General features: G+C 42.5%; 2 protein-coding genes across 20 annotated transcripts in view; one reads left to right on the plus strand and one right to left on the minus strand.

Moving 5' to 3' along the window:
• gpc5c (glypican 5c) overlaps positions 1-1,046 on the minus strand; it is a 122,030-nt gene extending 120,984 nt beyond the window's left edge. Inside the window, exon 1 of the mRNA XM_042427442.1 lies at positions 961-1,046. The gene's annotated coding sequence lies outside the window, so the exon portion shown is untranslated. The remainder of the gene's footprint in view (positions 1-960) is intronic.
• Positions 1,007-27,629, plus strand: nyap2b (neuronal tyrosine-phosphorylated phosphoinositide-3-kinase adaptor 2b). Of its 19 annotated transcripts, none has more exons than XM_042427426.1 (11): positions 1,007-1,091; positions 2,526-2,590; positions 3,073-3,125; positions 7,230-7,815; positions 7,910-8,252; positions 10,704-10,904; positions 15,081-15,397; positions 19,358-20,434; positions 23,392-24,702; positions 24,852-24,955; positions 25,306-27,629. In XM_042427426.1, exons 6-11 carry the CDS (start codon positions 10,726-10,728, stop codon positions 25,588-25,590), a joined length of 3,273 nt encoding a protein of 1,090 aa, XP_042283360.1. In that variant the 5' UTR covers positions 1,007-1,091; positions 2,526-2,590; positions 3,073-3,125; positions 7,230-7,815; positions 7,910-8,252; positions 10,704-10,725; the 3' UTR covers positions 25,591-27,629. The 19 variants fall into 19 exon arrangements, with proteins under 19 accessions (XP_042283360.1, XP_042283366.1, XP_042283359.1 ...); XM_042427425.1 differs by lacking the exon at positions 1,007-1,091 and adding an exon at positions 1,112-1,333; XM_042427421.1 differs by lacking the exon at positions 1,007-1,091 and adding exons at positions 1,440-1,522; positions 1,619-1,668 and having other exon boundaries at positions 2,526-3,125.
• Positions 27,630-27,694: the final 65 nt, after the last annotated feature.

Below are 27,694 nucleotides of genomic sequence, written 5' to 3' on the forward strand. Positions count from 1 at the left end.
TCCATTCCTGGAATGCCGATATGATCTTAACTAATATGATCTCAACACCCCCAACGTTTCATGTCAGCGATCAACAAATCAAGCGATCCATCAAGATTCAGATAGTCTCAGCAGGATGTGAAGCTTGGTAGCCAGTATCGGAACTGACTCTTGTGTCCCTCTCTATGCTTAAAATGAAACTCACCAGTATGGAGTAGTTATATTTTGAGTTTTGCTCACAGGAATACTGTCACAGCATACATCTCATGAATCAATGTACATATGTTATTTTAAATATGGGGCTAGATTGCTTCTTTTCTTGCCTAAAGAAGTCCAAATACATCTGAGGGGTCCAATATGACCTCCAACAGACAGCTGCTGCTTAAGAGATCAAACATTTGCTTCCGCCTCCACGATTGGTAAATGATCACTACACTACAGTTCCAATGTGGAGAGAGCATACAGGGTAAAGCAGAAAGGTCATATTAAGCAACTATGGTTTATCCCAGCAGGACTTGGAGAGGTAAACATCAGTTATACTGCCTCTCAAGGACAGGAGCATAGCTCCAACTAGCTGTTTGCAAGGCTACTGTCATAAGCAGTAATTGCAGGAAAACAGTGTAGCCCAATAAAAGGCATAGACGTGTTAAAGTACAAGACAATGAGAAATAAACTTCTGGGTTCTTGGCTGTACATCACCTAGGTACATGTGACTTTGTGTGTAGGCCTATGATGGAGTAGCAGTAATAGCATTTTGTCTCTGGTTCAAGTTCTCCAGTTACACAAAACAAAAGAACCTTGATAACCAAACAATGGCATATTAAATTTAAACATTGACAAAGTAGTGTATTAGTAACATATTCTGAAATAATGTGCCTCCAGCTTTAGGTTTCATCACATGAATAAGCTCAATCATTCAAATACAGTCTGCTGAAAGCTTCAATTGCATCAGAATGTGGAATATAGTATCAAGTTTCTCACCTAGATTTCTCCTCCTCTGTTTTCTTCTATGCACTGCAATTAAAATGTTTATTCTTCTATAGGCACCTTAGATTCCACCTTAATCAGTGCCAGAATGGCAATGAAGCTGCATGGGGACAGAAAATAATAAGGTACGTTAATTCAACTTTAGGAGCAAATAAACAGGATGTCATTGCGTGCCACCTATGCTGACAAAGCAATGCCTTGGGTGTTATTTGGGTGACAAAGTCCTGTTATTTTTAATTCTTGCTACACATACTAGTGTTCATTTCAGCCTAGCCAAGGACAAAGAGCACATATCTAAAATTAGCTTGGAGAGTAATATCTACTGTGTCTGACACACAGTACCTGAGATGTACCGCTTGGAGCAAAGGTGAGAAAGTTAAATGGGACCTGTTAATTTGCTCCATGCACGCGAACAGACTCTTATCATTTTCCACTCTTCGACATAGTTAGGAAGGCTAGCATATAAACCAGGCTTGTTCAAATAAAACAGTCGGCTTGGAAGATTTGGAAAAGGCCTGAAATGTGTTAAATACCACGAGAATCCACCACCATTAACGTTAGTCTACTGACCTCGATTACTGCTCACTTTAAGCTAACTTAGTTAACTTAGCTAGCTAGCTAACCACGACTCACATTATTATGTTAAATACAGTTACAGCAGGTGTTGCCAACTTACCTTAATGAGCATCCAAAATGAAGAAGGTGAGCTAACGTACCTTTCCTGCAAAAGAGTACACCAGTACACCACTGCAGTTAAAAAAATCTAAATATTGTGGGCAGGTTTTAAACTTGAATAAGTCTTGCTAGTCTAACGTTATATGGTCAGGCCTTGATGGATTTTCCTGGGAATATGCCCCTTTACTCTTGAAAGGCTCTTCATGGCCACAGAAATTCTCACATGGCCTCTTAAACATAAACATAAACATAACATAAATCTTAACATTTGACAAATTTGATCTCATATTTATTGCACTTCTTTATATAAATCTCCAGATTCTTAAAGTCCCCTTCCACTCAAAATATCTGTGAATATCTGTGTTTTTCTTGTTCCTTTAGTTGGAAGTTTGAGCTTCACTGTGCAGAATGATGTATGTGCAGAGTTTGACACTAGAAGTCTGCTAAAGGAGGAAAGTTTCTCTTTGCTCACCAAAATTTTGAGTTTAAGGCCTGTGTCTACAATAATGATTTATGAACATGACTAGTCCTGTATACAACTTACACAAGTAGGTTATGATGTGAAGTCTCCAGTGCCCATACACTGAGAAACGACTTTTCAGGTAAAAGACATCTTGTATCAAGCAGTGAAACAATGAACAATTGTTACATATCCATAGATTTTCGATTTTTCAATGAGGCAGAAGCAGTATGTCAATTTAGGAATTTCTAACCATGTAATTGAACTTTTTTGTGGAAAAACCATATCAAACACAAGTTATTATTACAAGCAGGGGATTTTTATATGTCTTCAAACATGACTGGAACGGGAATTGTAGACATGCACAGGAAACCACAGTCTAAGGTATGTCCATTAACTGCAGTGTGGGCTGTTCAATCCTCAGTTCTTGTCTGCATAAAGTGTCCTTAAGCACTGAGGACCATGAATGGCCTATCAGCTCCATCACCGGTGAGTACGTATGCATGGAAGAGGCACTGTGAAATGCTTTGTACTGATCTCAGGTCATACAATCGCAGCCCATTTACAATTTCCCAATGAAAGACTTATGTTTTACAATTGTCTACAGTTGCTTATAGTCTCCATTGCTTAAGCCCATTTTCTGAAACATTGTAGTACTGAACATAGGAAAATCAATCACCACACCATTTCATACTGAGCAGCACAACACTTCATTTGTGCTGCAAAAGTCATTCTCCCAAAACATTTAACCTGTATGTCAAAATTAACTTCATCAACATGTGCACCACTGCTACCAAAATGAACGTTGTCTTTATCATGGTTTTTAGCCAACATACTGTATATGTCTGACTTGTGTCAGTATGACAGATGAGAGTAACATTTCTCAATTAGACTTACATACAGTAACCCAATATTAAAGTCAAACATCCTCTAAAGCCAACTTATGTCATACTTAAGACCTGCTTCATCAGTCTGTTTACAGGTGTCTTGCTGTCAGTGTTCACCTTTCTTGCCCTTATTCACAGTAAGTACCTGATATGTAAGAGTAATGTGTGACGAAAATGAAAGCAAATTCATGTAAATGGAGAATCATTTAGAGATGAAAAAGTAATTCCCCCTCAACACCTCATTGGCCATTCCAAACAATCATGTCTAACTGGTCCCATCATTATGACAGCAAATATGAAACATTTATGTTTGAAAGGTTATTATGGTTGGATGCAATATTTTGCATGTGAGCACTGTAAATTTTAACATGGAATTTGCCAGATTCAGATTGTATATAGGAGCTTTCTGTTAGGATTTTAAATCATTTCATTAGCAGCAGTCCGATAGTCAAAGGTCCTTCTTTCCACATACAGACCTATTAGCTACAGGGAAAAGTCCTGATGCTGTTGGTTTTGGAAAGGCTAACTTTACTGTTTAGGAACCAGGTGAGGGAAGAGAGAATATGTTTTACTTTTTTTGGAATCATAGTCAATGTGTGTCCTAAATCCTCTCAAAACGACGTACTTCAATTGGTGGTCAGCAGATGGCGCCAATCACCCTAGTTTTCAGTCCTTATTTATACAACTTTGATGCTCATTTATATAGGGTAGGTTTTCTGTATGAGATACCATTAACATAGTTCAAAATAAGGTCATTTGTAGGTGACAAGGACAACATGTTTTCTGTAATATTAATCTGTCTGAGGTGACAGGAAATCACTATTTTCTCTCAAGCCAGTATCCATCTTTCAAAGTCAGGCCTTATTTTGAACTAATCTCCTGTATATCTAGTTAGTTGTTAGCAGTAGGTCATCATTCACCCCTAGCATGCTTACAGTCATCACATACATGACATTTACACAGCACAAATTGATTATCACAGAAGAACAATATCTATCAGCATTCACACCATAATCAGAAACCTGTCTACATGCTCTTACTGACCTTCCTCTTTTACCCATACAATAGTGATCATGAACATAATTGTGGCACTTCTGATGCCAATTAAGCCCATCCAATCCTTTGACTGGGACTATGGAAGGATGTAGTGGCTGCAGTAGTCGTGGCGGGGGATCCGTTATTCTCTTGCCTCACGCTGTGTCTGGGTCCACTAGTTAGTAGACAGTCTGTGGGGGCTTTAGCCCATCAGTTCTGGCCCTCTAAACTGGGGATTTAAGGGGCTTACAGGGGGTTAAACCCTCAAGATTGGAGCCCTCAACCGCCTGTTTGAGAGATTACTCTTTTCAGTCTCCCATTTTCACCTCTCTGTCTTGGTGGAACAGCGGGAAGTGTGAAGGGTGGTCGTTAGAGACATGCCTCTGCTTGACGTCTCTTGAGTGAGGAAGTGGTGATAAATGAGTGTTGAAAAGCTTGATTAAGTAGAACATTAACTCATGCTGTGCAGCTGAATACTAAGGAACTTGTGGATAAGATTTTCATAAAAAATACTTTCAAAGTATTGACACATCTTGCATTCAGAAATTCTTAAATAGGGGGTATTGTGCATTGAGAAGGATAAGTGTGCATTACGTACATGCAAGCAGACATGAAACATGGAGCAGTCAGGAGGTGTCTGCACATTGCTGGTCAGAAAAGGAACCTTATGCTCCATTTCTCTTGGGTGGAGATGTGAGGAGTGGAAGTAAGCAGTGCTGCATCTTTAATGAGAGTCTGACATCCTCAGTGCCTCTGTCTCACTATCTATCCTGTCAGAGCTTTCCTCTTCTTCACCTGCATGGCACTCCTAGGGAAAAGTAAAGAAAAAAAGGGCAGAAAACAGGCAGTGCCACTAAGCCTCACAGAGACTTTCAAGTGCCTCAAAACCACCCCACACCCTCCTCAAAATCACAGAAGCACCAATTCCTGATGGTAAGAAATCACACCTAGCAAAACCCTCTAAAGCAGAGTCCTTGCTGTATTTATAATGGCTCTATTTCCTTAGTGGTGGTTAATTGATTGGTATAATGGTTTTTATAGACTCTTCATTAGCCTGTTACAGCAGCGGATCAATACAACATCATTTCATGCATGATTGAACCAAGTACCAGACATCTGCCCTAGGGAACTTTAGTGCATATAACAAACAGTCATTAATGTCACAATGTTAGATACTATTAAGGTAATGTTAGAGTCAGTTAAAAGACTGGCTGATATGTTATAGTTTGCAAGTAACAAGTGGTTATTTTTCTAACCACATGTGTAGATCAAATTTATTGATGATATACTAAAATGAGCAAAAATGGTGCAGTATGTTCTCCACACTGTTGAGACAGCCAAACAGGTGTCTAATGTTAAGGGTCTTATTTATGGTCCCCAGAGGGTGGAAGGTTTGCTCCTTACATTGGACCTTTATATTCATAATCCTTATTGGCCTATGTAGTCCATATTAACATCTAATTGCTTAAATCAAGTAGTATCTTCAGCAATCTTGCTGTTAAATCATCTTAGACAAAGATACAGAACAAACTGATAAGTTCACAATCAAAATACAGCTACAAATTAATTTGAATATGATAAAACATACTTTCAATAATGTATTCAGGCACCAGACTTTCTGTCTGTACAGTATGAAAATCTGTGTGTACACTGAGAAGTAACAGGCATCGAATCTTATTTCACCCTCCTTTCTGTCCCCGAGGGAGTGTCCTCCACTGTTCACAAAACAAAGTACTGTTGTGCACATAGGTGGAAACATTTGTTTAACCCATTCACCCCTGAGATTTCCTCACTGTCTGTGTTCATTGAACTCTGAGGGGATTTAAATACTTCCTTTGAGATTGAACACACGGGCCGTGCACCAAGGTCAGACTGAGGCCTTTGTGTATGTGTGCATGCGCTTGTGTGCTGAGTTGGACCGGATAGAGTGACTTGCTTTGTGTGTGACCAGTCGACCACATCCCTTACAATAGGCAGAAAAAGGGGGTGACTACCTTTTGACAGAGCATTTTATCTCAGTGAGATCATAGCAATTGGCTATTTATGGCTTGTGGCATGTTGTTGTGAGACAAGTATTTGAACTGGGTACAGAGACATACTGATTAGTCTAATTTCAGCCTCTCTTACTCCTTTCCTCACTGCAAAACAGATGCCTCTTTTGATAATTATATCCAGCACAGTGATTCATTCCTAGCCCTGCTGAACTCATTAGTGCGTTGTTGATCTTTCTGGACTCCGCTCCCCTCGCTGTATTTTTAACAACGCCATTATTCCCTTCTCTCCTCGAAACTGACAGCCACATGTTTGTTAAAACTGATTTTGGTGCCCTCCCACGCCACTCTGCAAAGTGCAAGACAGAACGGATAGAGGGAGGGGGAAAGTGAGGGGGGTGGGGGGGGGTTAAGAGAAATGGAGGGAAGGGTTGATGAAAACAACAGATCTCTGTTCCCTAATCCTTTTGTGTCGACGGTGTTAATCCATCCGAGCAAACCCAGCCCCCCCCCGCACCGCCCGCACCCTCCACCCCACCCGGACTGCTCACCCTCCCTCAACCCCTGCTTCTGCACCATATACCAGGCGCTCCCACCACATAAACAACCCACAGCGCTACTGAAACCAATACTTGTCCCCCAGACAGTCAAGCAGAGGTACACAGCAGCTGCAATAGCCGCCCTAACAAACATGCAACTCAGGTTCAACTCTGTCCTTGCTTTCATCCTGTGCATCTCAGTGGCCATTGGGAACAAGTCACTATTCTGAATTGCTTGTTTTGTTTATCTATGCAAACATATTTTAATCTTGCATCAGCATGTCAATGTGTGTGTATTGCAAATTGCAAAGTGTTGTTCTCCTTTTTGTGTGTTTTGCTTTCATGCATTTGCTACTCTTTGTTTTGTTCTGCTTTGTTTTGGCTACTGTAGAGTGTAATGAATGCACTTGAGAGCAACACGGTGAATTCACTGCAAGTGTTTTTGTGTCGTGGTCTTGTTTACGAGCTGTAAGGGAGGTGGGGGCGTTGGGGAGTGGGGGGAGTGCGGTGGTTGCCGGGGGAAGAGGAGGTTGAGTCTAATGAGGTCACACCCTGGCAACCCGATGACTCCTCCTACTCAGCCCCCCCCCTCACCCTCTCTCCTCTTGGCCCCCTCTGAGTGTACCCACCCACTCAACCCCCACCCCACCCCCCACCTCCCTTCACCCTCTGACAGGAGAGCTCTCCGTGGTGCTGAAAGCAGAAAAACACATTCAGGCTCCAGTTACAGTGCAGCCGCAAAGGGAAGGCAGTCGAGACACACGAGACAAAAATATAAAATGACTAACTGGAGAAAGAGACTCGAGTATGAGCGCGTATGAAGATGAGTTGAAAAGAACACAGCAAGGGAAATAGGAGAGTAGGAAAAGGGATGAGAGAGGAGAGAGAGAGGATGACGCTCTAGTGGAAGGTTGCTACAGTAAGCAGTGGGCGTGTTCTTCTTGTTGTGATCTATAGTTGGGAAGCCCGGTGTCATCTGCTTAAGCACAGACTGACTGTACAGACCTGTGTGGACGGGCAGGACAGAGGAAGTGGGCAAGGAATGCCATACCTGGAAACGCACACCACTCTGCTCTACCTCGGTCTCAACCTTAAGGGCACCGTGGATGAGGATTCCTTTCACCTGTGCAACACTGAGACATTTTGTGCATTCGGACATATTTAAGCAGAAGAAGAGACATTCTGGGAAAGTAGATTTTCTTTAAAAACTAGCATTAGAAAGACTGTGAGTGCCTGGTCTGCAACTGCAAGGGGAGTTTGAGGTGAGAGCGTGTGAGTGTGTTAGTGTGTATTTGTGTCATGCTTGTGGTTGCGGGTGCGGTCTGTTGCTACACTGCGTCTTCCCTCCGTCTCTAGCATGTGCAGATGTGTGGAGCAGTGAAGCTGGCACCTGGCTTGGAGTTTGGCACCATCTGGACTGGAGGGGTCGCATCTCCCCTTTCTGCCCAGGGGAGGGAGCGTTGGGCTGGGCACTCAATGGCCCAGCTCCCCTCTAGCACCAGCCTGATCCTGGGTCACAGGGACTCCTTCTAGCAAGCCAGTCAGTTGGACCATACAATGGATGGAAGTCTATGTGGATTTAAGTGGAATAGTGCACTGGTGCTCCAGCATAGGTCAGAGTTCACAAGCGTGCACTGGACTCATCAGGGGAAAACAGAGGACACGTTGGTCCACAAACCAGCAGGGACACAGCCCCATTGTAAGTATGCACCATAACACTTGCTCATACACAACATTGATCCATAAACCCACAAAGAAATATGACAGTAAATGCTCATCTTATACACATCATAATGCATGCAAAAGTATTTTTTTGCATGCATTATGAAAAAACACAGAAGCAGAGCTGCCAGGTGCTGTGCCAGGGTTTGCAGGTTATTTGGTCCACTTTACTGCACTGATGTGTGTGTGTGTGTGTTTGTGTGCACACACGAGTGCCCACGCGTGTTGTCACCAGACTGTTGGCCTTGCAATCTTTTTGACATTGTGTCTGTAGAATATCCATGCTGCCCTTCTCCTGTGACACGGTTGCCTGGAAACAGAAACGGTGTGCCACTTTCATTTAATTTTCAAGTAAAGTGCACCTCTGTGTCCCAACTGTTGCAGCCCATGTCAACTGGGGCAACGGCAGAGATAAATGTTAATGATGATAATGAGATAAAAAAGAAAAGAGAAAATGCATGGGAAAGAGCAAGAAGGGAGGGGGAAATGAAGCTTTGTTGAAAAAAATGGGTTGCTGAATTGAGAATAGCATTTTACATCAATGACTTATGGGAGGACAATCCAATGTGAAAGGCTTGGTTGGTAAAAACAGTGTGATAAACAAGCTGATTCCAGTGCAGAGTGCTGCTGCAGGCTTACAGGGATTAGGCAGGCAGGCTTAATTCAGCTCAAACACTGTTTGAACTGTGCCTTCCTATTGCTGCACCCTTAACACAACTAACCGGTGCACCTCATTTCTCCTCAGAAACCAGGACTTATTTCCTTTGAGTTTCAGTTCTCTTACTGTGCCTGTGCATCAGTGATAAGACCTGATAATCAGAGTAAATAAAATCTCTACACCACTTGACACCAGGTTTCTGTGCCCTAGTTCGAACTCTGCTCTTAGATGGTGATTTCGTCTTCTGGCTCTTATCAGTCCTCTCTCATGTCGGTAAAAACCTATGCTAAGGAGTGTTGAGGATGCGTTGTAGGGAGTGGAACCGGCAGATAAACCCATTGACCTAGGCCCCATGCTGGATGTATTCGTAGACAGACACGAGGTAGAGAGATGCTGAGGATGGCCAGACAATGGCCGGTCTCTCAGTTGGCCCTGCAATCTCCATCTGGCTGCCCTCCAAGACCCCCCAAATACCCCCCCTCCCGCTGCCCTTGCCTTCACAAACATACATACAGTTAGCGCAAGCCCCCTCCCCCTCCCTACACGCACTCACACTCAGTGCTTCTCTCACACGTAAACAAGCATGAGTCTTAGGCTGATCTGAAAACACTGACCTACATAAAAGCGTGCACTGTCTTCTTCTCTTCCGCCACCGGCCTCTCCAAATTCACATTGGACTGTTGCACATTGTATATAATATGTTGCATGCAGTTGCACATGTTTTCAGGCAAATGCATACTATACATGCATGCACAGTGAATCACATCATTAGCTGCTCCATGCTGTGTCTGGATCTTAAGTGGCTGCAATAGTACTGTAAACTGATTCCCATTTTGAAGGAGTGAATTACAGAGTGATTGCACCAATGTCGATGTTTTCATTGAAGAGGCTTTTCCTCACAGACTCATCCACACTCTTACTTATGCATGCCATTGATGCTGCCAGCAATAGTCTGTTAAAGAATTAGCAGAGAACAACTCAAGTAGAGATTATTTTTAGATCTTCAACATAAGATTGACGATGATATACTCTATGCATGAAGAACCACGCACTGCAGTCTAGTAAAATAGGCTCATTTCATCTGTGTGGTTTGTCCCAGGAGTACTATATTTTCACATCAGAGCCCAACACATAGTCTTACAACTGCATAAGATGAAAGCCCTTTTTCAGTTTCATTCAGACACTCACTTGGTTAAAGCCAATAATTTCAGCCAGAAAATGTGCAAAGACAACTGAGAAAACGAGCAGCCTGTGCTGATCCACAGCCAATAAGAAAACTGAAACCCTGAAACTGAAGGTTATAAGTAACTGTAGCTAGACAGTGAGTTCCTTGGCTGTTTGCATATTTACATGGTCATGTCAGCTTTTGTGTGTGTGTGTGTGTTTGTGTGTGTGCAATGAATGAATGAATGAATGAATGAAAGAAAAGATGTTGCAACCCTACGGGGAAAATGCTTACTCTTGTGGACACAGGCATGATGCAAGTCTCATTATCTCATGAACCTTCCATAGGCCATGAACTCTGCAGCAACAGTCAGAAATGTTAAAAAGAACAGGAACATCACACAAACTTGATGCGTGACATTATTATGGTGCTGATGCAATCCTGCTTCATCGGTTTTCATCTCACCGAGGCTGACCTTGAAAAATGAAGGTTGAGAGAATAATCACTGACACAATAAAACCCTCATATACCATGTTACATTAGTCGCTATTATCTTTGTTTCTCTCTTTAAGGCACTAACATTTTCTTTCAATTTTTCTTATCAGAATGCTGTGGAACACTTGAAGAATGATGAGCTCCAAAGAGGAGGAAACTCTCCGTTTTTTCCAGTATGTCGAGGAGAACGGGCTGAGAGCCTACAATGGCCTGGTAGCTCAAAACTTGGACCACGCCAGGAATGAGAGAAATAGGGCATTCCTGCAGGAGAAAAACGACAAGAAGAGAAAACAGGAGGAAGCCATAAGGAGGTAGGCGGAAATAAAAGTAACAATTAGACAAAGTAAAGACAACAGATTACTTGACACAGGTTTATGAGCATAGACATATCCTATAAAGACATTTCCATTTCTGTTGGACATGCCAGCCTTTTATGAATTAGACACAGCACACCAAGGAGACTCTGTTCTGTACATACAAGGATGTCACTGGGTTCACTTCAGGAAGAGGTTGTAAGGAATTAGGACAAGTGGCCAGAGGGTCCCTTTGGCAATGGCAGGTTGCCGTATTTTGGGGATTGCCAGTGTGGACTGGTACACCCCATGATCTATAGAGGATAATTAATTTTTCACGTTTAGACTTATTTGGGACTTGTCCTTGGATGGAGGTCATTACTGCTCCATTTTTGAGATGGAGAGCTCTTTAGAATTAAAAAGGAAAGGGGTGGGCTGTCACAGAAAGCGTGTTAGGATGTGAGGGTGTGAATGAGACATGGTCAGAAGTTTCATGTTACTGTACACTGTTGTGATTTATGTAGATATAACTATCCTGCGTTTAGAGAGTGGTATCATTGTCAAAAAGTGTCAACATCCCTTAAAGCTTGAATATGTTTGGTTTGTCTAACCTCATCAGGGATCAGATGCACCCTTTTTCGTATGTTGTGATGAGCAAGCAGTTACAGCAGTGCCACTGTGTGGCATCCCGAAAGTTGAGCGAATAAGAGGCACGCGCTCACAACGTGACTAGCACGTGGATACGGCGTGCTTGTGTTGTGGGGTAGAATAGCGAGCACTGAGTCATTGAGTCATTGGGGATGATAACGGGACATTGCACAAGGGTTAGGAATATGTTGGTGTGGTGGCATGAGTGTCCCGGTTGTTTTAAACCCCTTGTAAAACTGAAAGCAGAACCTCAGGATATGAAATAACACCAAGAAATATTCAGTCAACTAATTTTAAAAAAAAAAAAGTTATGTATTTTCCAGTGGTGTAGCAACATTTGAGATCATAATTCTGCTCTGGAGTTTGTTTCTGTGCATGGAAACATGGAATAATATCACCTTTTATATTGTCTGTTTGGATTGATGATTTATATGAAAATGTATGTGTCATTTTTACAAGTCAAGACACACTGTTGGACTGTTGCACATTTATTCATTCATGTATTTTTTTTTAAATTACCACCAAACTATCTTTTTCATAATAAAACTATACAGTAGTCACAATTAGCATTACAATTTGATGAGTAATTTTAAAAGAGAACAATCAGTCAAGCAGATGCATATTTTATCTGAGAAAACACCACATGAAGTAGTAGAGAAATACTAGTTTTCCCACTTAGATGGACAATCTAATGATGCAGCAGGCTTAAGAAACATCGCTATGCAATAGAGAGGATTATGGGAAATGCTGTCCTATGTTGTCATGGAATCCAAAAAATTATTTGTTCTGCCAGTCTGTCTGACATAGTCGAAGGTATTTTAGCAGCTGTTGGGAGTTTTAGCTGTGCACCAGATGATTATATTGATGTGGTTTTGGGGGCTGAGCAAGTGACCAGATGTTGCTCTTAACTGATTTATTCAGGAACACTTTGAACCCTTTCACATTTCTGTCAAAGGGTCATGCAATTCAAAAAGAGCTGTATCTACTGCCACTGTGTTTAAATCGTCCATAGACACTATATTTTATGTATTGCATGCATGTTCTAAGTCAACTTCACCTCAGGCCAGTTAAGTCAGAGCTCTAAGAACTCTATCTGGATCTCTCTTTTATCAATGGCCAGCACTGATAGCAGTGTGATACAGTCCCGCACAGTAACTTGGTGAATGTTCCAGGATGGGGCGATGCCGGAGGAAAGTGGCATCTACTGTCCTGCTATCCTTCCACTGTCTCTCAGCTGTTGCCAAAGCTGAAATATTAATACACAGTCACTAGAGGAAGAGTCTAAAAAATAACTGGATTTTTCATGAGGCCTATAAGTAGGTCAATGAGGCGACCCATTTTTACAGTAACTGACTGAGAGTGTGAGGATTCATGTGTACATGCTTGCATTTGCGTGTGCGCAAGCACATACACACATGCTTGTGTACATGTGAGCACATGCAACATCAGGAAAATAGAATATATTAGTGCGAGAGAAAGGGTAGGAAAGAACAAATGGACTGTGCGATTGTGTGAGGGGGAAAGAGCTTGTTAGAGCAAATGTGTTTAAGAGTGGGGGGAAAGAAAAAAACCTGTTAGAGGGAGATTAAGTGTGAGCTCAGTTGCAGGAGATGTGTTCTGCCTGGTGACAGCTGGAACAGCCATAGGCCAATCAGATCAGCATGTTAGGTTTGAGTGAGGCGGGCCTTCCTGCCTGCTGCTATCTCTGGGTTTCTTTTATTGTATTTCATCAGAGGAAGTTATTCACACAGTCTTACACACAGACATGCCCACAGATTCACTCAAACATGCATGTGTATTCAGAAACACACACATACGCACACAAAAAAATCACACACACTTACATTCCTTTCTATTCACATATGCATTGAAATTCCAAACCAGTTTTGTTTTTCTTTACCCTTTGTGCACAACATATATGTGCTACAGATAGACATCTTTTTTTCAAGCATTTTCTTTTGTTTGTTTGTTTGTTATTCTCAAAATCTCCATCAGCGTTTTGTTTGTTTCTGTGTTGTTGTTTTTCCTGTCACATGGTGTCACAGTGAGAGAACCAGAGCTGCCCGACGACAAGTCAACTCCAACTGGTTCAAGTGCACCTGTGGTCTGTCCTCTAGCCAATCACTGGGCAAATATCCTATAAATAACCCAGTCACTACTACTCCAGTCACACCCACACACATACACACAATCCATGTATACGGGTGTGCGTGCACCCACAAAACATATGAGAGGGAAAGATTGTTATTACTGTGATGCTGCCACCTGTAGCTGAATGAGATGAGATAGATTTTCCACCTTTTTCAGAGACATTTTAGCCCAGTCATGGATGGTTAATATTTTTTTACATGTTGACTAGTCTCCACTTATCATGTGATTTGATGTTCTTTAAAATAACATCAGCACTCTGGCTCTACAGGTTGCTGCAAATGCGTTTCTTTCGTAGAACTGCTGTCATCTGTAAACAAAAGGTGATGGGGTTATGATGTGCACATGCCAAACTGTTATGATGTACACGTGTGCTTTATTATTGTTGTGCAGCAGCAGCTGGTTTTGTGTCTGGTTTCTATGGGTACCGTGTTGCTAGGCAAAGTTAAGCCCCTGACCAATGAACCCACCCCACCAAGCACCTTCTGTTCAGCAGCTGGCCAGGAGGGAGTCAGAGTCAGCAAAGTCACACACTGAGGGCGTCTCACACACACATGCATACACACCCACACATGTGTACACATGCACAAGATAAGGATTTGTAAATCCACACATGCAAATTCACCTTGTTTTTGTTTAATGCCACTTAAATCTCTGACATTAAGCTTAATTGTGCCTTCCTGATATGAGTATGAATAAATAAACCACAGAGATCAAGCATATGTTATCATTTCTTTTGTACGAACCAAACAGAGTCAGATCTTGGGCTCACTTTCTCTGTGATACACACACACACACACACACACGGCCCTCCTTTCCCCCATTACCACGCTCCACTCAGACATCATTAACGCTCCCTTCAGGCCAATCATCCATTTATAGGGATTGATTGTGTACAGGCTGGGGGACTTCCATGGTGTGTGGCTGTGTGAGCGGCATTGGTCATATCCAGGGTTAAACTCAAATCAATGCTTTGCTCTGAAAGAGACCCTGTTTTCAGTGGCGCTAACATGTCTGTTATTGTTAACTTAACACTCTTATCACTTGCATAGAATGAAATGCACGCACACGCACACACACACACCCACACACATACACAAATGTTCACAGAAATAGAAACATGCCATAATGACTCTGTATGTCAAGGTATGGTATGTGTTATTCTTGCTGTCTCCTGACAGGAAAAGTTTCCAGGAGAGGATGTAGGAACTCAAGGATTTTGTCTTCATGTTGTGTCTCTCCCTCTTTCTAATGTGATATTATATAATATTTCAGTACATTTTAGGGTTTTATACAACTACAACTGCATCAGATATCATGTTTTCATCATTCATATTTACATTTCTGGTGCCTTGACCCTTTACCCTTCCTCTCTCCGCTCTCCTCTCTCTGTTTTAGGACGGGTGAGGACATAGCAACTGAAGGCAAGCACTTACGTATGGGCTCTATTACCATGCCAGACCCCCAGGAACGCATGTCCATGCCCCACCCGCATGCCCTCGCCTGTGGCCAGGGCTTCTCTGTGCGCTCCCAATCCCTTCACTCTGTAGGTGGTGGGACCAGTGGGGGTGGAGGAGAAGAAGAGGTGGGAAGCCCTACCTCTAGGAAGCAGCCCCCACCCAAGCCCAGGAGGGACCCGGCCACCAAGTTGAGCATGTCGTCCGAGGCGGTGGACCACAGTCCCATGTCCACCTGCCGCGGGGAGAGATGTGACGGTGAGTGGTGGTGGCACTTCACACCAAACTGCTGTGCTATATATAGCCACTCTCTGCAGTGCCTTCTTCAACTCTGTTTCTCCTACAATGACATGACATCTAGCTATTCAGTGCATACTTCATACAATACCATTATGGCAAAAATATATATAATTACAATTACAATGAAGTTAAACCACAATTGCAATCGCACAGCGCACTTCCAGAGCTCACAGTATGGCAAAGACACTTTCCATTCTCATGTATGTTGCTGTTCTTATTTGTGCACATGTTTCATAGCAGTTATGACATCAAGGTATTTTGTTTATTCTGGAATATAATGGCCATTTTTTAGAATTTCCAATAATAAAACAACATTTTTAATGCATATTTAGTTTGCACATCAGAAACAAAGATTTAGCTAAAATATGCCCAAAATTTAGGCATATTTTGGCTTGTTATACTGTATATCCACTGTGTCTTTTGCTCAGTAGATTTTCCAGGCTTTGAATGCTGTCCCAGTTTCTATTGCTGAGGGTAATGTCACGGTATAATTAATATGGGAACAAGATTTGTGCATTTAGTTACAGCTTCACTTCAATAACCAACTTCACCCCAGCAGATGGATCAGAGTACTGTGTCAGCTACAGCAGGTTATTGGTCACACAGTCAGTTGTCAAAGCTGGTCTCAGTGCACTTAAAGAAGAAAGAAGTGTCTTAACATTTCTATTACCTCATTTAAAATTGACTTAGTTTAATATTTCTACAAGGCAAATCACCAATAAAGTCCAAACAAGTTTTCCTCTAGTTTAAAACTGGAAAGGCCACAATTAAGAGATGCCTTAATCAAGGTCCAGTAGAAGCACCCTTCAGCAATTTCAGTCAGTTTAAGCAAAATAAACAAACACAATATGCCTCTTTAGCCATGGATGAAAATGAGGGCATAATTAAAGTCCATCAACTCAGTGTAAGAAAAGCTTGAATGGATATGATAGGAATTAATTGAGCTAGAGGGATATTTCCCCCAACAAGCCACAGATACAATCGCTGCTGTAGCAAATGCACAAAACACTCTACTATACAGTTTTTTTTATTAGAAAATAATCAGTCACAGTACATGTGCTGAGCATAAGAAAACAAGCATTGCAAAATTAAGCTAATATTTATAGTATAATAATAGTATTTGAGGCAGGTGGCAGTGAGAGCAAAGAGATTTAGAGGTTGCAGGAAGCTTTGACTCCATTTCAGTTTGGATGCTTCATTGGCAACGTGATGTTAAGGGAGTCGCCCAGCCTGGCTCAGATTGGTGGGGATCTCTATGTGCACACAGATCTTCCTGGGCACCACGGCAACCATCCCACAGAAACAAGACCCCCTGCAGCCCAGCCAATCACAACATCACTAAGCAGCTCGGGCCAATGGGGCTCTAGAGATGCTGAAGTCTGAGGCTTCGGAGCCAATCAGAGCGAGAGTGTGGGGGTGTCCCTGGCTGAGGGGAGGGTTGCATGCTCTGTAGCTGGCGCTGTAGCGGGAAGGGGAGGAGCTTGTCAGAGTAGAATTCATTCAGGAGGAGCGATTGACCTAGATTCTGTTTCCCCAGGAGGAGCGGAGGAGGGGGTTGGGGGTTGCGGGTAAACACATCCGCTACAGGAGGAGGGGAAGAAGAGGGAGCAATAGAGGAGAGGAGAAAAAAAGGAACAGGGAGTGAGAGATGTTTGGAGGGATGGATTCATCATCAGTGCTGAAACTGATACCCAGATCCACCACGCAAACCTGTTTGTGTAGTAATGCAATTGGCTATTGTGGAAACACATGCACATGTTCTATATGCAAATGCACGAACAAACACATGCATGCACTCACAAAGGCAGAACAATTACTCAAAGATCATATCATATCAGTCCAATTAAACACATTCCAGGAACACATCTGGGTTGAACCAAATTTCCTATTAACACTTTATTAATTAGTGGTAATGAGGAAAAAGTGTGGAACCAAAACCAAAAGGCAGCTGTTAAACATCCTGTCGAATCTACATTTCATCCTTCAGTTCAAATGGACATCAACCCGGATAAATCAATAGCCAGATCCCTAAAATACCCCTGCAAAACAAAATGAAATGTTCTGATTTGCATTCAGCTGCAGGTCTTGCATATTCAAAACTTTTTCTTGACAGCTGAATTCACTGCTTGTATCCCAGCCAGCTCCACAGCTTAAAATACTATTTAAAATACTTACATAACTATCTATCCATCTATCTAGTCTAGATATTCTACAAAGTAACACATTCAGATGCAACAGACACCTGCACAGTTAAAGTTCAAAATCTGTAAAGACTGACTTCATAAGTTGTGAGACTTTGTGGTTTAAAATGTGTACATGTCCTAATTTCCCTCTCTGAATGTGTAGGCATGTGTACAACAGTGCGTATATGTGTGCGTGCGTGTAGTGATGGTGGTGAGTCATACAGTTACGGGAAGCATGCGTGTGTCTGGGCCATCTGGCATCTGAATTATTAAAGGTATAAAATCTGCAGTTTGAAGATTTCAGACATGGTCTGGCTCTTAACTACACTTATCTCCCCCTGCCTATCAGAGAGAGGGACACTCCTATCCAAACATCTCAGTGTCTGACCTAGAAATACACTTTGAACAACACAGTACTATTGAGCACTGTCCACTGTGAGTGAACTACTATCAGGCCCTGTACTATACAGTAGTATCTAGCCAATGTGAACACTGTACTATAGCCTCACTGCACCACATCTAAAGCGATTCACACTGCAATGCTACGTCACCACTATCAGAAAGAAGCTCCAGAGTGTGTGTGACCCAGATACTATACTCACATACTGCTCTGCTGCTGTATATGTGACCTAGAAACATGCATATGCCTCAACTATTCCCACATATCTGACTCAAGATATTGCTCTCAGCTATACAGGTTGACCTACATCTGACCCACAGAACTACATTCGGCTTTAAAAGGATAGTTTGCATTTTTCGAAGTGGGAATATATGAGGTGCTTATCCATAGTCAATGTATTACCTTCAGTAGATGGCGGTCCCCCAGTTTGGAGAAGCAGGCAGAAGTACCAGTATTGCGTCGACGTCTGTTCCCCCGTTGATATGTGTTTCACTGACCTTAAACTGCATCCAACCTTATCCCTAACCCCAACCAGTCATCGTCTGAGGTGCTTAACCTGACCCCTACCCAACCAGTTATCTTTGCTATGCCTAACCAGAACCATGATCTAAGTCCTAACCCCAACCACAGAGGTGGTGCTACGGAAAACACAGTTTTGGCAGGAGGGAAATATTATTCTAAGGGGGACACAACACTGGCCACGCACTGTATTATGCCGTAGATCAGCTGTTTAGGTCAGAAAGTACTGTTGCGGCGTAATACAGTGCACGGTATGTGTAGGAATATGGAAGTTCTATTGTTGAGAAAATGTAGCACCAAAGGAAAGGGGCTGTTTGATGGCAAGGTAAAGCGGTAAAAATATTCTAAATATAGCGTGCACTTAAAGTCATTTTTAGGTGGGCCTTTTTCTAGGTGGCTAAAATACATCTTGCTGCTACAACCGTCCACAGCAGTACATTACTTAGCTTCTGTGCCAGTACTCATGCCTGCCTCTCCAATTGCCCAAACTTTGCTGGTTCCAACTTCTCACATGTCAGGATTTTTTTGCTTGTCTTTGTCATATTTTGGACTGCTAGTTCAAACCCAACAGTACAAGGGCAGCAGTGATTCAAAACAAACACAAAACTAGACACTTGAAAATGGTATCTTGGGCTGTGGGAAATTATATCAGGCATTTTTGAGTATTTTCTGTCATGTTATTGACAAGCGATTAATTGAAAATAGCCAGAATATAAATCATATAATGGACGCTTGTCAGATATTAGGTATTAGGTAGATATTAGGTACTTTATCCAATGGCTTTGTTTTTAGACTTTCTTTCTCTTTATTCTTTAGCAGCTCAAGGATGCAGTGAGGACTGCAGGAGGGTGCCGCCGCCCAAACCTAAGAGGAACCCAAACACACAACTGAGTGTTTCCTTTGATGAGTCCTACATCAAGACCCACGGAGGCAGTGGGGTTTGCCCTCCCAGACCCCTCCACCACGTCACCTCCCCCTGCGAACGCAACACCTCACCGCCACAGAGTGATGAGAGCCCTACAGATGACTGTGAAGATGAACCTGTCTACATAGAGATGGGCGGGATTGATGTTGGAGGACGAGAACCGCTAAAGAGTGAGGATGAGGAGCCAGGAGAGGCTGTGTATGAGGAGATGAAGTACCCAGCTCTGGACGATATGGAGTACCGTACTGACCCTGTGGGATGTCGCTCCGCATGCCCTACCCCGGCACCATATGACCCTGAACCTCTCAGTCGCTGCTCCACGCCTCGAAACATTCCCCTCTGTGACATTCCTGCACCATTTCCCAATTTACTTACCCATCGGCCTCCACTGCTGGTGTTCCCCCCAGCACCAGCCCAATGCTCACCCAACTCAGACGAGTCTCCCCTCACCCCTCTAGATGTAGCCAAATTGCCCATGCTGGAGAACCAGTCCTACAGCAAATCCCCAACCTCTTCTACTGAGCCACCCTCCTCTGCACACATCCGCAGGGAGCTCACTGCCACCCCAACCCTCACTGTCTCTGGGCGCTCCTCTGCACCTCCTCTACCCTGCACCCTCTACAAATCTTCCTCCTCATCCTCCTATCAGCGCAGCCACTCTGCTTGCCCATCACCTGTCAGCATGGGCCGCTGTCTTACCCCACTGAGCCTCATGCGCACACCTCCCTTTGACGCTCCAATGCCATTCCCCGGGGGTCTTCCACGGAGCGCCTCTGCCACCCCTCATGGCAAGGGCTCACCACCTCAAGACGGTGTGGGTCGACTCCATGGTTCAATGCAGAATGTGTCAACAGGGCGCTCACGGACACCCACAAGCCCACTGGACGAACTAACCAACCTGTTCACCACAGGAAGGAATATGCTGAAGAAAAATGCCAGTGGCAGAAAGTCTAAAGAGCCTGGAGAGAGTGAGTCATTTTGCACATTTGCCTTAAAATGTAGTGAAGCAAAGGGCACAAACAGCTGTCACCATATTTATTTATTTATGTCATTTTGATTCCTGAAAAGTGTAGACGGCTTGTCAACACATCTCCATATAGAAATCTTCATTTCATTTCATGAAGGAGAAGGAGAGACTTATTTAAGAAGGTTAAAGAATCAACCCTATTACCACCACAGAGAAACTGCAAGAACAAACAGAAGCTAGAGAGCAAGTAACATCCAAAAGTGTCTATGGACAGCATGGATGATGTCCATTACTAAAAGCTTTGGCTGCAGTAAACTCTGGAGCAAATACACATTCTTAAAAAAGTAGTTTCCCATTCCCTCATCAGTGGTAGTGTAATGCATCCCTATTTTGCATTAACAAGTTCAAACATTGCTAAATTAGGAGGCTGTACATAGAATTAATTACTTTTACGGTACGATTCAGGGTTTTTGTGGCTCTCTCTGCAACCTTCCTATTGTTTAATCTAGGCCCGGCGAGCCAAACTCTGATACAGATCGTATCATTTAATCTGAGGGGATTAGAGACTAAAGCAGACAGCAGGTCTCTCAAACCTACTCATGGCATTAGGACATCAGGCAGCATTATTTTTAAATATGTAAACATCATGTTTAAATACAGATAGCCATGCCACACTCAAGACACTGCCAAAATAAATGAAAATTTAATCTGGTCATAATGATGTGAGGTGTACAAATTGCTTGAAGTTTACAAAAAAGCAGCATTATCAGTCAGTCAAATTAACATTGTCGTTCTCATGCATAATGCAAGAATTATTTTTTGTGTTAAAATAGCCATTCTAAGCCTGACTGCTTTGACATCTAATGTACTTGATGTAAATGAATGAAAAATTAATAACTGTAGGCATTAATCTAAACTAAATAAGAAAAAGGTTGTTTCATGAATACATGAAGGGTAGTATAGTTCATGTAGTAGCATGTCATGCATTATTTGAAAAGGGTTTCATGTAGGTTTCTAATGAATGAATAGAGACCAGCTGATGATTTAGAGTGAGGTTTGACATGAAATGTATCTATATTTAAATTGAACTCTAATGCTACATTGCTCTTGAGAGTTGGTCTGTACAGTCTGAAAGAATTTTTAAAAAAGAACGAAAAACCCTTAATTAACAGAGATTTATTCAAGCGCATTTTGTACATAAATCATAAATCATAAAAGAACTGCAAAGAGTCCACACATCCATCCTTACTCAAAGCTCTTAGCAACTACAACATAGCAACAGTGGAAGGAGGAGAAATCCCTGTTTCTTATTTGCAGATTCCCTCCCCATGGGTAATGCAGCCAATCACGGCTCAGGGCATGCCGGTCTACAACGGAGCAATGAGCTCCTGATGGGGATAGCTATGGCACTGAACTTAAATCTACACCTGATCAGAGGATTTCAGATTCTCTTTTCTGTCCAATCAGCACATACTCTACTCAGGATCAAGCCAATCAGGTAGCTGGAGCAGCTGTGCAGATGGGAAGAGTGGAAGCTGAGACGATTTATGATTTCTTTCCATGTTGACTCCACTGAGATGCATCTTCCAGTTGATGCATACATGTGCCAATTAGTGCACATTTGCTGCTTGATTCCGGGATTAATTATATCTTACTAGCATCTTATATTAAGCGGTGGCTAGATAGTCAAGTCTTGCAGCCATGTGCCAGGAATTCCCAGTGATGTCTTACCAATGAGCCCTTTGACAGTATTTTGTTATCCAGCCCCATATGGTTTGTAAACTGTTTGCATATGTGATCTATACATCAAGGGGGGGCTGTGTAGACAGGTCTTTTTAGATTATTTATTTTTCATCCCAACACCTGTGTGCAAGCGCCACACGGGGCTAAAGGACTTGCAGGTTGTGTGTGTTGTTCTGTGACTGACTACAAGCACACACGGTGTAATTAGCACACAGGCACAGACCTAACACAATGAATGGAGGTTAATTTTTTCTCTCTCTCTGCCTTTCTGAGGCGATAGAGGCAGCAACAGCTAGCCTGACCCACTTACCAACCGGTTAATCGCCACAGTCACTCGCATGCACACACTCACATAGCATGTATGACACATGTGGGCATGTCAGGGGATGCTTGTGCGTAGTACTATATGTTAAAGCCCGTATAGGAGCCATATAGAGGCACAGCCTACGTGGAAATCAATCATGTGCATACATTTTTTATTTGTGCAGTGATGATCTATAACGTCTTTATTGAGCCTTGAATCAGTGACATACATAAGCTTCCCTCTTAGCATTTGCCGCACACACACACACACTGGAATATTGTAGGCACAGTATACATGGTGAAGAAGAGTTAGAGCACATGATGTAGCTGTGCATGAAAAAATCAGTGTTATACACATAGACATCCGATGACACTGTTAAATATTTAGGGATGTGTGTTGTGTTGTTAACCATCAGTATCTTATGGTATCACCATGCATTATATTCATATATTTGAGATTCTGTAGATTTTAAGGTGAAAGAGAAGAACAGTGAAAAAATGCAATATTAACTACAAATTTATGAGTTGAATTGATATAACTAAAAATAATGCAACACAGCTAATAAAAGTGGATATCATCCACCACAATGAGTACTATTCTAATGCCTGCCAACCCCTATATTGACGTATCTACTGTACCTCCAGTGGTTTACAGCAGCTGCTTTAGTGAGTAGTGAGTGACACCTAGAGGACATTTAATTGTAGTGCAGCAACATGAATCAGAAAAATTTGCTTCACAGATGTTATTGATTATTTACATTACCTTCAAGCAATTATCCAATGTGTATTGAATACATTTTCAAATAATTACCACTGAAAAGAGTAAGTTTGGATTTTAGAATCATCTGATTATTTTGTCCTCTGAATATTTTCTGAATATTCTGAATATTTTTTCCTTTTTTTTTCTTACAGCTGAGTCCAAAAGCAAGTCTCACAGTGAGTCCAAGCGTGAAGGCAAGGACCGCCACAGCCACGGTCACAGTCACAGTCACAGCAAGGAGTCCAAGCGAGACAAGGAGCGCCACAGCAAAGAGTCTTCTCATCGCAGAGACAAAGACAAAGACAAAGAAAAAGACAGAGACAGAGACAAAGACAAAGACAGATCCAGCCATGTAGAGTCCCTTTCTCACAGGCGCAACAGTAAAGACCGTACTTGTAGCGGCGTAGAAGTGCCACCTGTTCGCAGGGATAGCAGGGACCAAGGCTGCAGCAGTGTAGAGCCCATCCCTGTGAGACGGGACTCCAAAGACAGGAGCTGCAGCTCCTTAGAACCCATCCCATTGATAAGAAGAGACTCTAAGGACAGAGGGATTAGCAATGGAGACCTGATGCCAAGGAGAGACAGCAAAGACCGGAGTGGGGGGCATGGAATGGAGTCTTTGCTGAGACAGGACAGCAAAGACAGAGAGAGACTGCTAGATCAGCCGCCTGAGTTGTTACCAAGGCAAGACAGCAAGGAGAGGGCAAGGAATGGAGTAGACTGTAGACATGAAAGCAGAGAGAGACTGCTGGATCATCCACCTGAGCTCTTACCCCGACAGGATAGCAAAGAGAGAGCCAGGAACGGTGTGGACTCAAAACATGAAAGAGACAGGCCACCTGAGCTTCTGCCCCGACAAGAGAGCAAAGACAGAGCTAGAACTGGAGCAGAATATAGGCACGATAGCAAAGACCATCGTCCTGATTTGTTACCCCGACAGGATAGCAAAGAGAGAGCAAGGAATGACATGGAACATAGACACGATGGTAGAATAGACCAGCCACCTGAGATCCTTCCCCGACAAGAAACATCCAGAAGCAGCAAGGACAGGGTTGGCTACAGCTCTGAATCCAAGCATGAAGGCAGAGATCGGAGCTGCCACAACGGAGATCTTCCTCCTCCTCCTCTACCCAGACAGGACAGTAAAGATCTGAGCAGAACTGGCCTCGAAGTGAGGCGGGACAGCAAAGACAAAAGTCTAAATGGCTCAGATCAACATCATTATGATGTTAAAAACACCAAGAGCCCTACGGCAATGGAGTACAGGTGTGATAGCAAAGAAAGAGGATACAGATCAGATGGCACGCCCCGACGAGATAACAGAACAAATTACAGCATGGACCAATCAAAAGCACAAGAGAGGAATGGCAGCACAGTGTCAGGGCAGCATTCATCCACGACGACACCCACTCATCACGGGAGATCGTCTGGTAGCCCTCCAATGACTGTGGGAACTGGAAATGGTGAGGGCTAAGACCTCAAATTCATGGGAGAATCTGACATTAACCATAAAGTCAAAGTATAATGTTGTAACACAATGCATTCAACTGAAAATGTGTTTGTAACTACTCTTATTATGTACGACTAAACATGATTTTTCCTTTCTTTGTAGATCTGAAAGCAGCACCTAAGTATAGCCGCTCACCTTCTATGCCTGCTAACCCATCACCAATGGGAACTCCACAAAGGAGAGCAGCAGAGACACATCAAAGCCAGGTATGGAGATATGCTTGTTTTTCTTTACTCACATTTTTATCCTGTTAAAGGCCCTGAGAGTCAACAGCACAAGTTTAGGTAAGCTAAGTTGGGACAGTTAAGGTTATTTCAATTTCTTCTATTCCTTTTTTTTCCTCTGCACCTCTCAGTGGGTGGAGCTCAATCAGAAAAAAGATGTTGAGTATGGTTACAGTCATTAAAATCTGATCAAACCACACATTCAAGCATGATTTTATGTTAAACAGAAGATACTTAAGACCTTAAGCCAAGTTTTCAGTGGCTTTGAGTGTGCAACTAGCTAAAAAGTGAAGTGTGTTCACTAATGCAATGTCACTGTCTCTGTCCCTCAGATGCCCCAGATGCCATGGGTATGTGGAGACACGACTATGCTAGAGCAGATCGAGAGGAAACGCACCCTCTGCATGGAGATCCGCTCCAGACAACATCCACACCTGCAGAGATCTCTGGAGAGGCCTCCTCCGGACAGGAACGAGGACAGACACCAGGAGCGGAGTCAGTGCAAGCAAGAAAGCCCGTCTGTCCTCCCAGGCTGGGGGAAAAGCAGCGGGGCCAAAAAGATCCGTCCTCCCCCATACCCTACACAGACAACCGTATTCTGGGACACGGCCATCTGACTGTAACGACAAACACACTTAAACACCTCTCTGCCACACAACCCACAATTACCCATGCCCTCTCTCCTCTGGGTTGTGCTGTTTCTTCCCTGCAACATCAGGGTTATCAGGACAGCCAATAAGAGCACCAGGGGGATGATACTCTCTGATGTCAAAGGACAATGGTGGTTACCATAGCAATATTTCTGCTTGTTCAGGTTGTCACGTTTTCTTATCATCACTGGTGATATTTGATATTTTTATATTTCCTGTGACTGGATTCTTGTAATATAATTAGTAGAATAGATATTTGATGAATAGATATTTTCTAAATCAGATGGGAATTAAAAAGCAGCTTAAATTATGTATAGTAGATGTAGATGCAATCTAATGTTTGTTTTTATGTTATTTTTGTTTTGGTTACTTTACATTTGAAAGCATAATCTATCAATACTTGTACTGTAGTAGCATAATTTTCTTATGCCCAACTCTTTTATTTGTGCTTAAAAGCACTAAAATGAATGGACTATTCAATTCTGTCTATATACTTTACATTTTCACTGTTGTATCGTAAGTTGAGGAGTTGCGTCGATGTGCTTTAGATTACAGCGCCCTCCATGCCTGGTCCAGTATGTTCTAGAATGTACAACAGACAGTCCTAGAACAGAAACAGGAAACTCTGTGTGCTTCAGTTTGTATTTCACAGTAAGAAGCTAAGTAGTCACTTCGTCAAAAGCCTTTTGAAGCGGTTGAATCGTTTTATAGAAAAACCTGTTGGATGGCATGTAATAGAGGACACAGAAAGTGTGAAATATTTCTGCTGTATTCTAAGATACACTTTGAGGGTGGGTTGGGGAGGTAGTAAATTAGAACATACATTATTAACAGTATAATTTCCAAAACCAGCCAAAGCCTGTTAAAGCAAGATATGGTGTGGTTGCACTTTGGACGGCTGGTTATTTCAAATGGGGTTGGTGGCAATAGCTGGCGAATACCAGCGTCCTTACTTTGCCATGCACACTGAGAGCACCATGACACAGTGTAAATACTTGATGCCAACAACCAGCCCGTACAATCAACACTTTTAGAACATTTCTTAATTTTACTGCAGATTATAATAGCCATATACACTTGCTTAAGAAATAATTTTCAAGATTATGCTTATATATATATTTTTGAAAATGTTACAAGTAGCGAGCTGTGCCATGTAAGTTTTCATTTTTTTGGCTGGGGGGTAAAGCCTCAGGAGACTGGCTGTGTGTGATATGCAGTCATCGATGATTGGTTGTCCCTGAAAATATTCCCAATTCAATTGGCTGGCAACCATTTTAGAAATCAAATCATATAAGGACCTATAACATGGCAACAGTTCTACCCAGTCAAAAGGACAGGGGTTGCACAAAGGCCTACAAATCTTTGAGGCTTTGTAAAGAAAACTGCACTACCCATCATCTTCAATCACATTGAATCAGGCTGGTAACATACATGTCCCTCTCCCCCTGCTCTCTCCCTCTACCTCAGCCTCCTACTTACATCATCTAAATTGGTTCTCTTTTGCACATTCAAATGCAATGTCCACATTGCCAAATTAATATGGGTTTGATATATGAGCTAGCTCTCAGAGTGCAAGTGCAGTACCCCCTCTCTGGTGAGAATCAATGCTACAGAGGTCCCTCTTTGTTGTATCTGTATGTGTATGTGAGGGAGAGAGCTGTGTGTGTGTGCCAAGCTACAATGTATGCAAGTTGAATCTTTAAAAATGATTGTTTTAAGACATTCACTTTGCCCTATCCATGATGTTGGTGGGTGGAGGTTAGAAATGTAATAATGATGATGTACAATCTTTTTGTGTGTATAAACGTGCACTGTGAAAAGGTAGAGAGAGCACCGCACTGTCAGAGTCCTCTGTCTTATTGCACTGAGTGTTCTCTTGTTTTGCGTAATAAAAAAGAAAAGGAAAAAACATGTTTGAGGAAAAAAGTACTGTATTCTGATTGTCACTTGGGTTCTGTTGAGAGAAATAAATAAATATGAACTTGAAACCTGCTATGTGAACAACATATCCCATTGAAATTATTCATTTTCCCCAACCTTGGGATTTTTGCATGTAGGTTGTTGTGTTTTC

Source organism: Thunnus maccoyii, chromosome 12, assembly GCF_910596095.1.
Source record: "Thunnus maccoyii chromosome 12, fThuMac1.1, whole genome shotgun sequence".
NCBI classification, from domain to species: Eukaryota; Metazoa; Chordata; class Actinopteri; order Scombriformes; family Scombridae; genus Thunnus; species Thunnus maccoyii.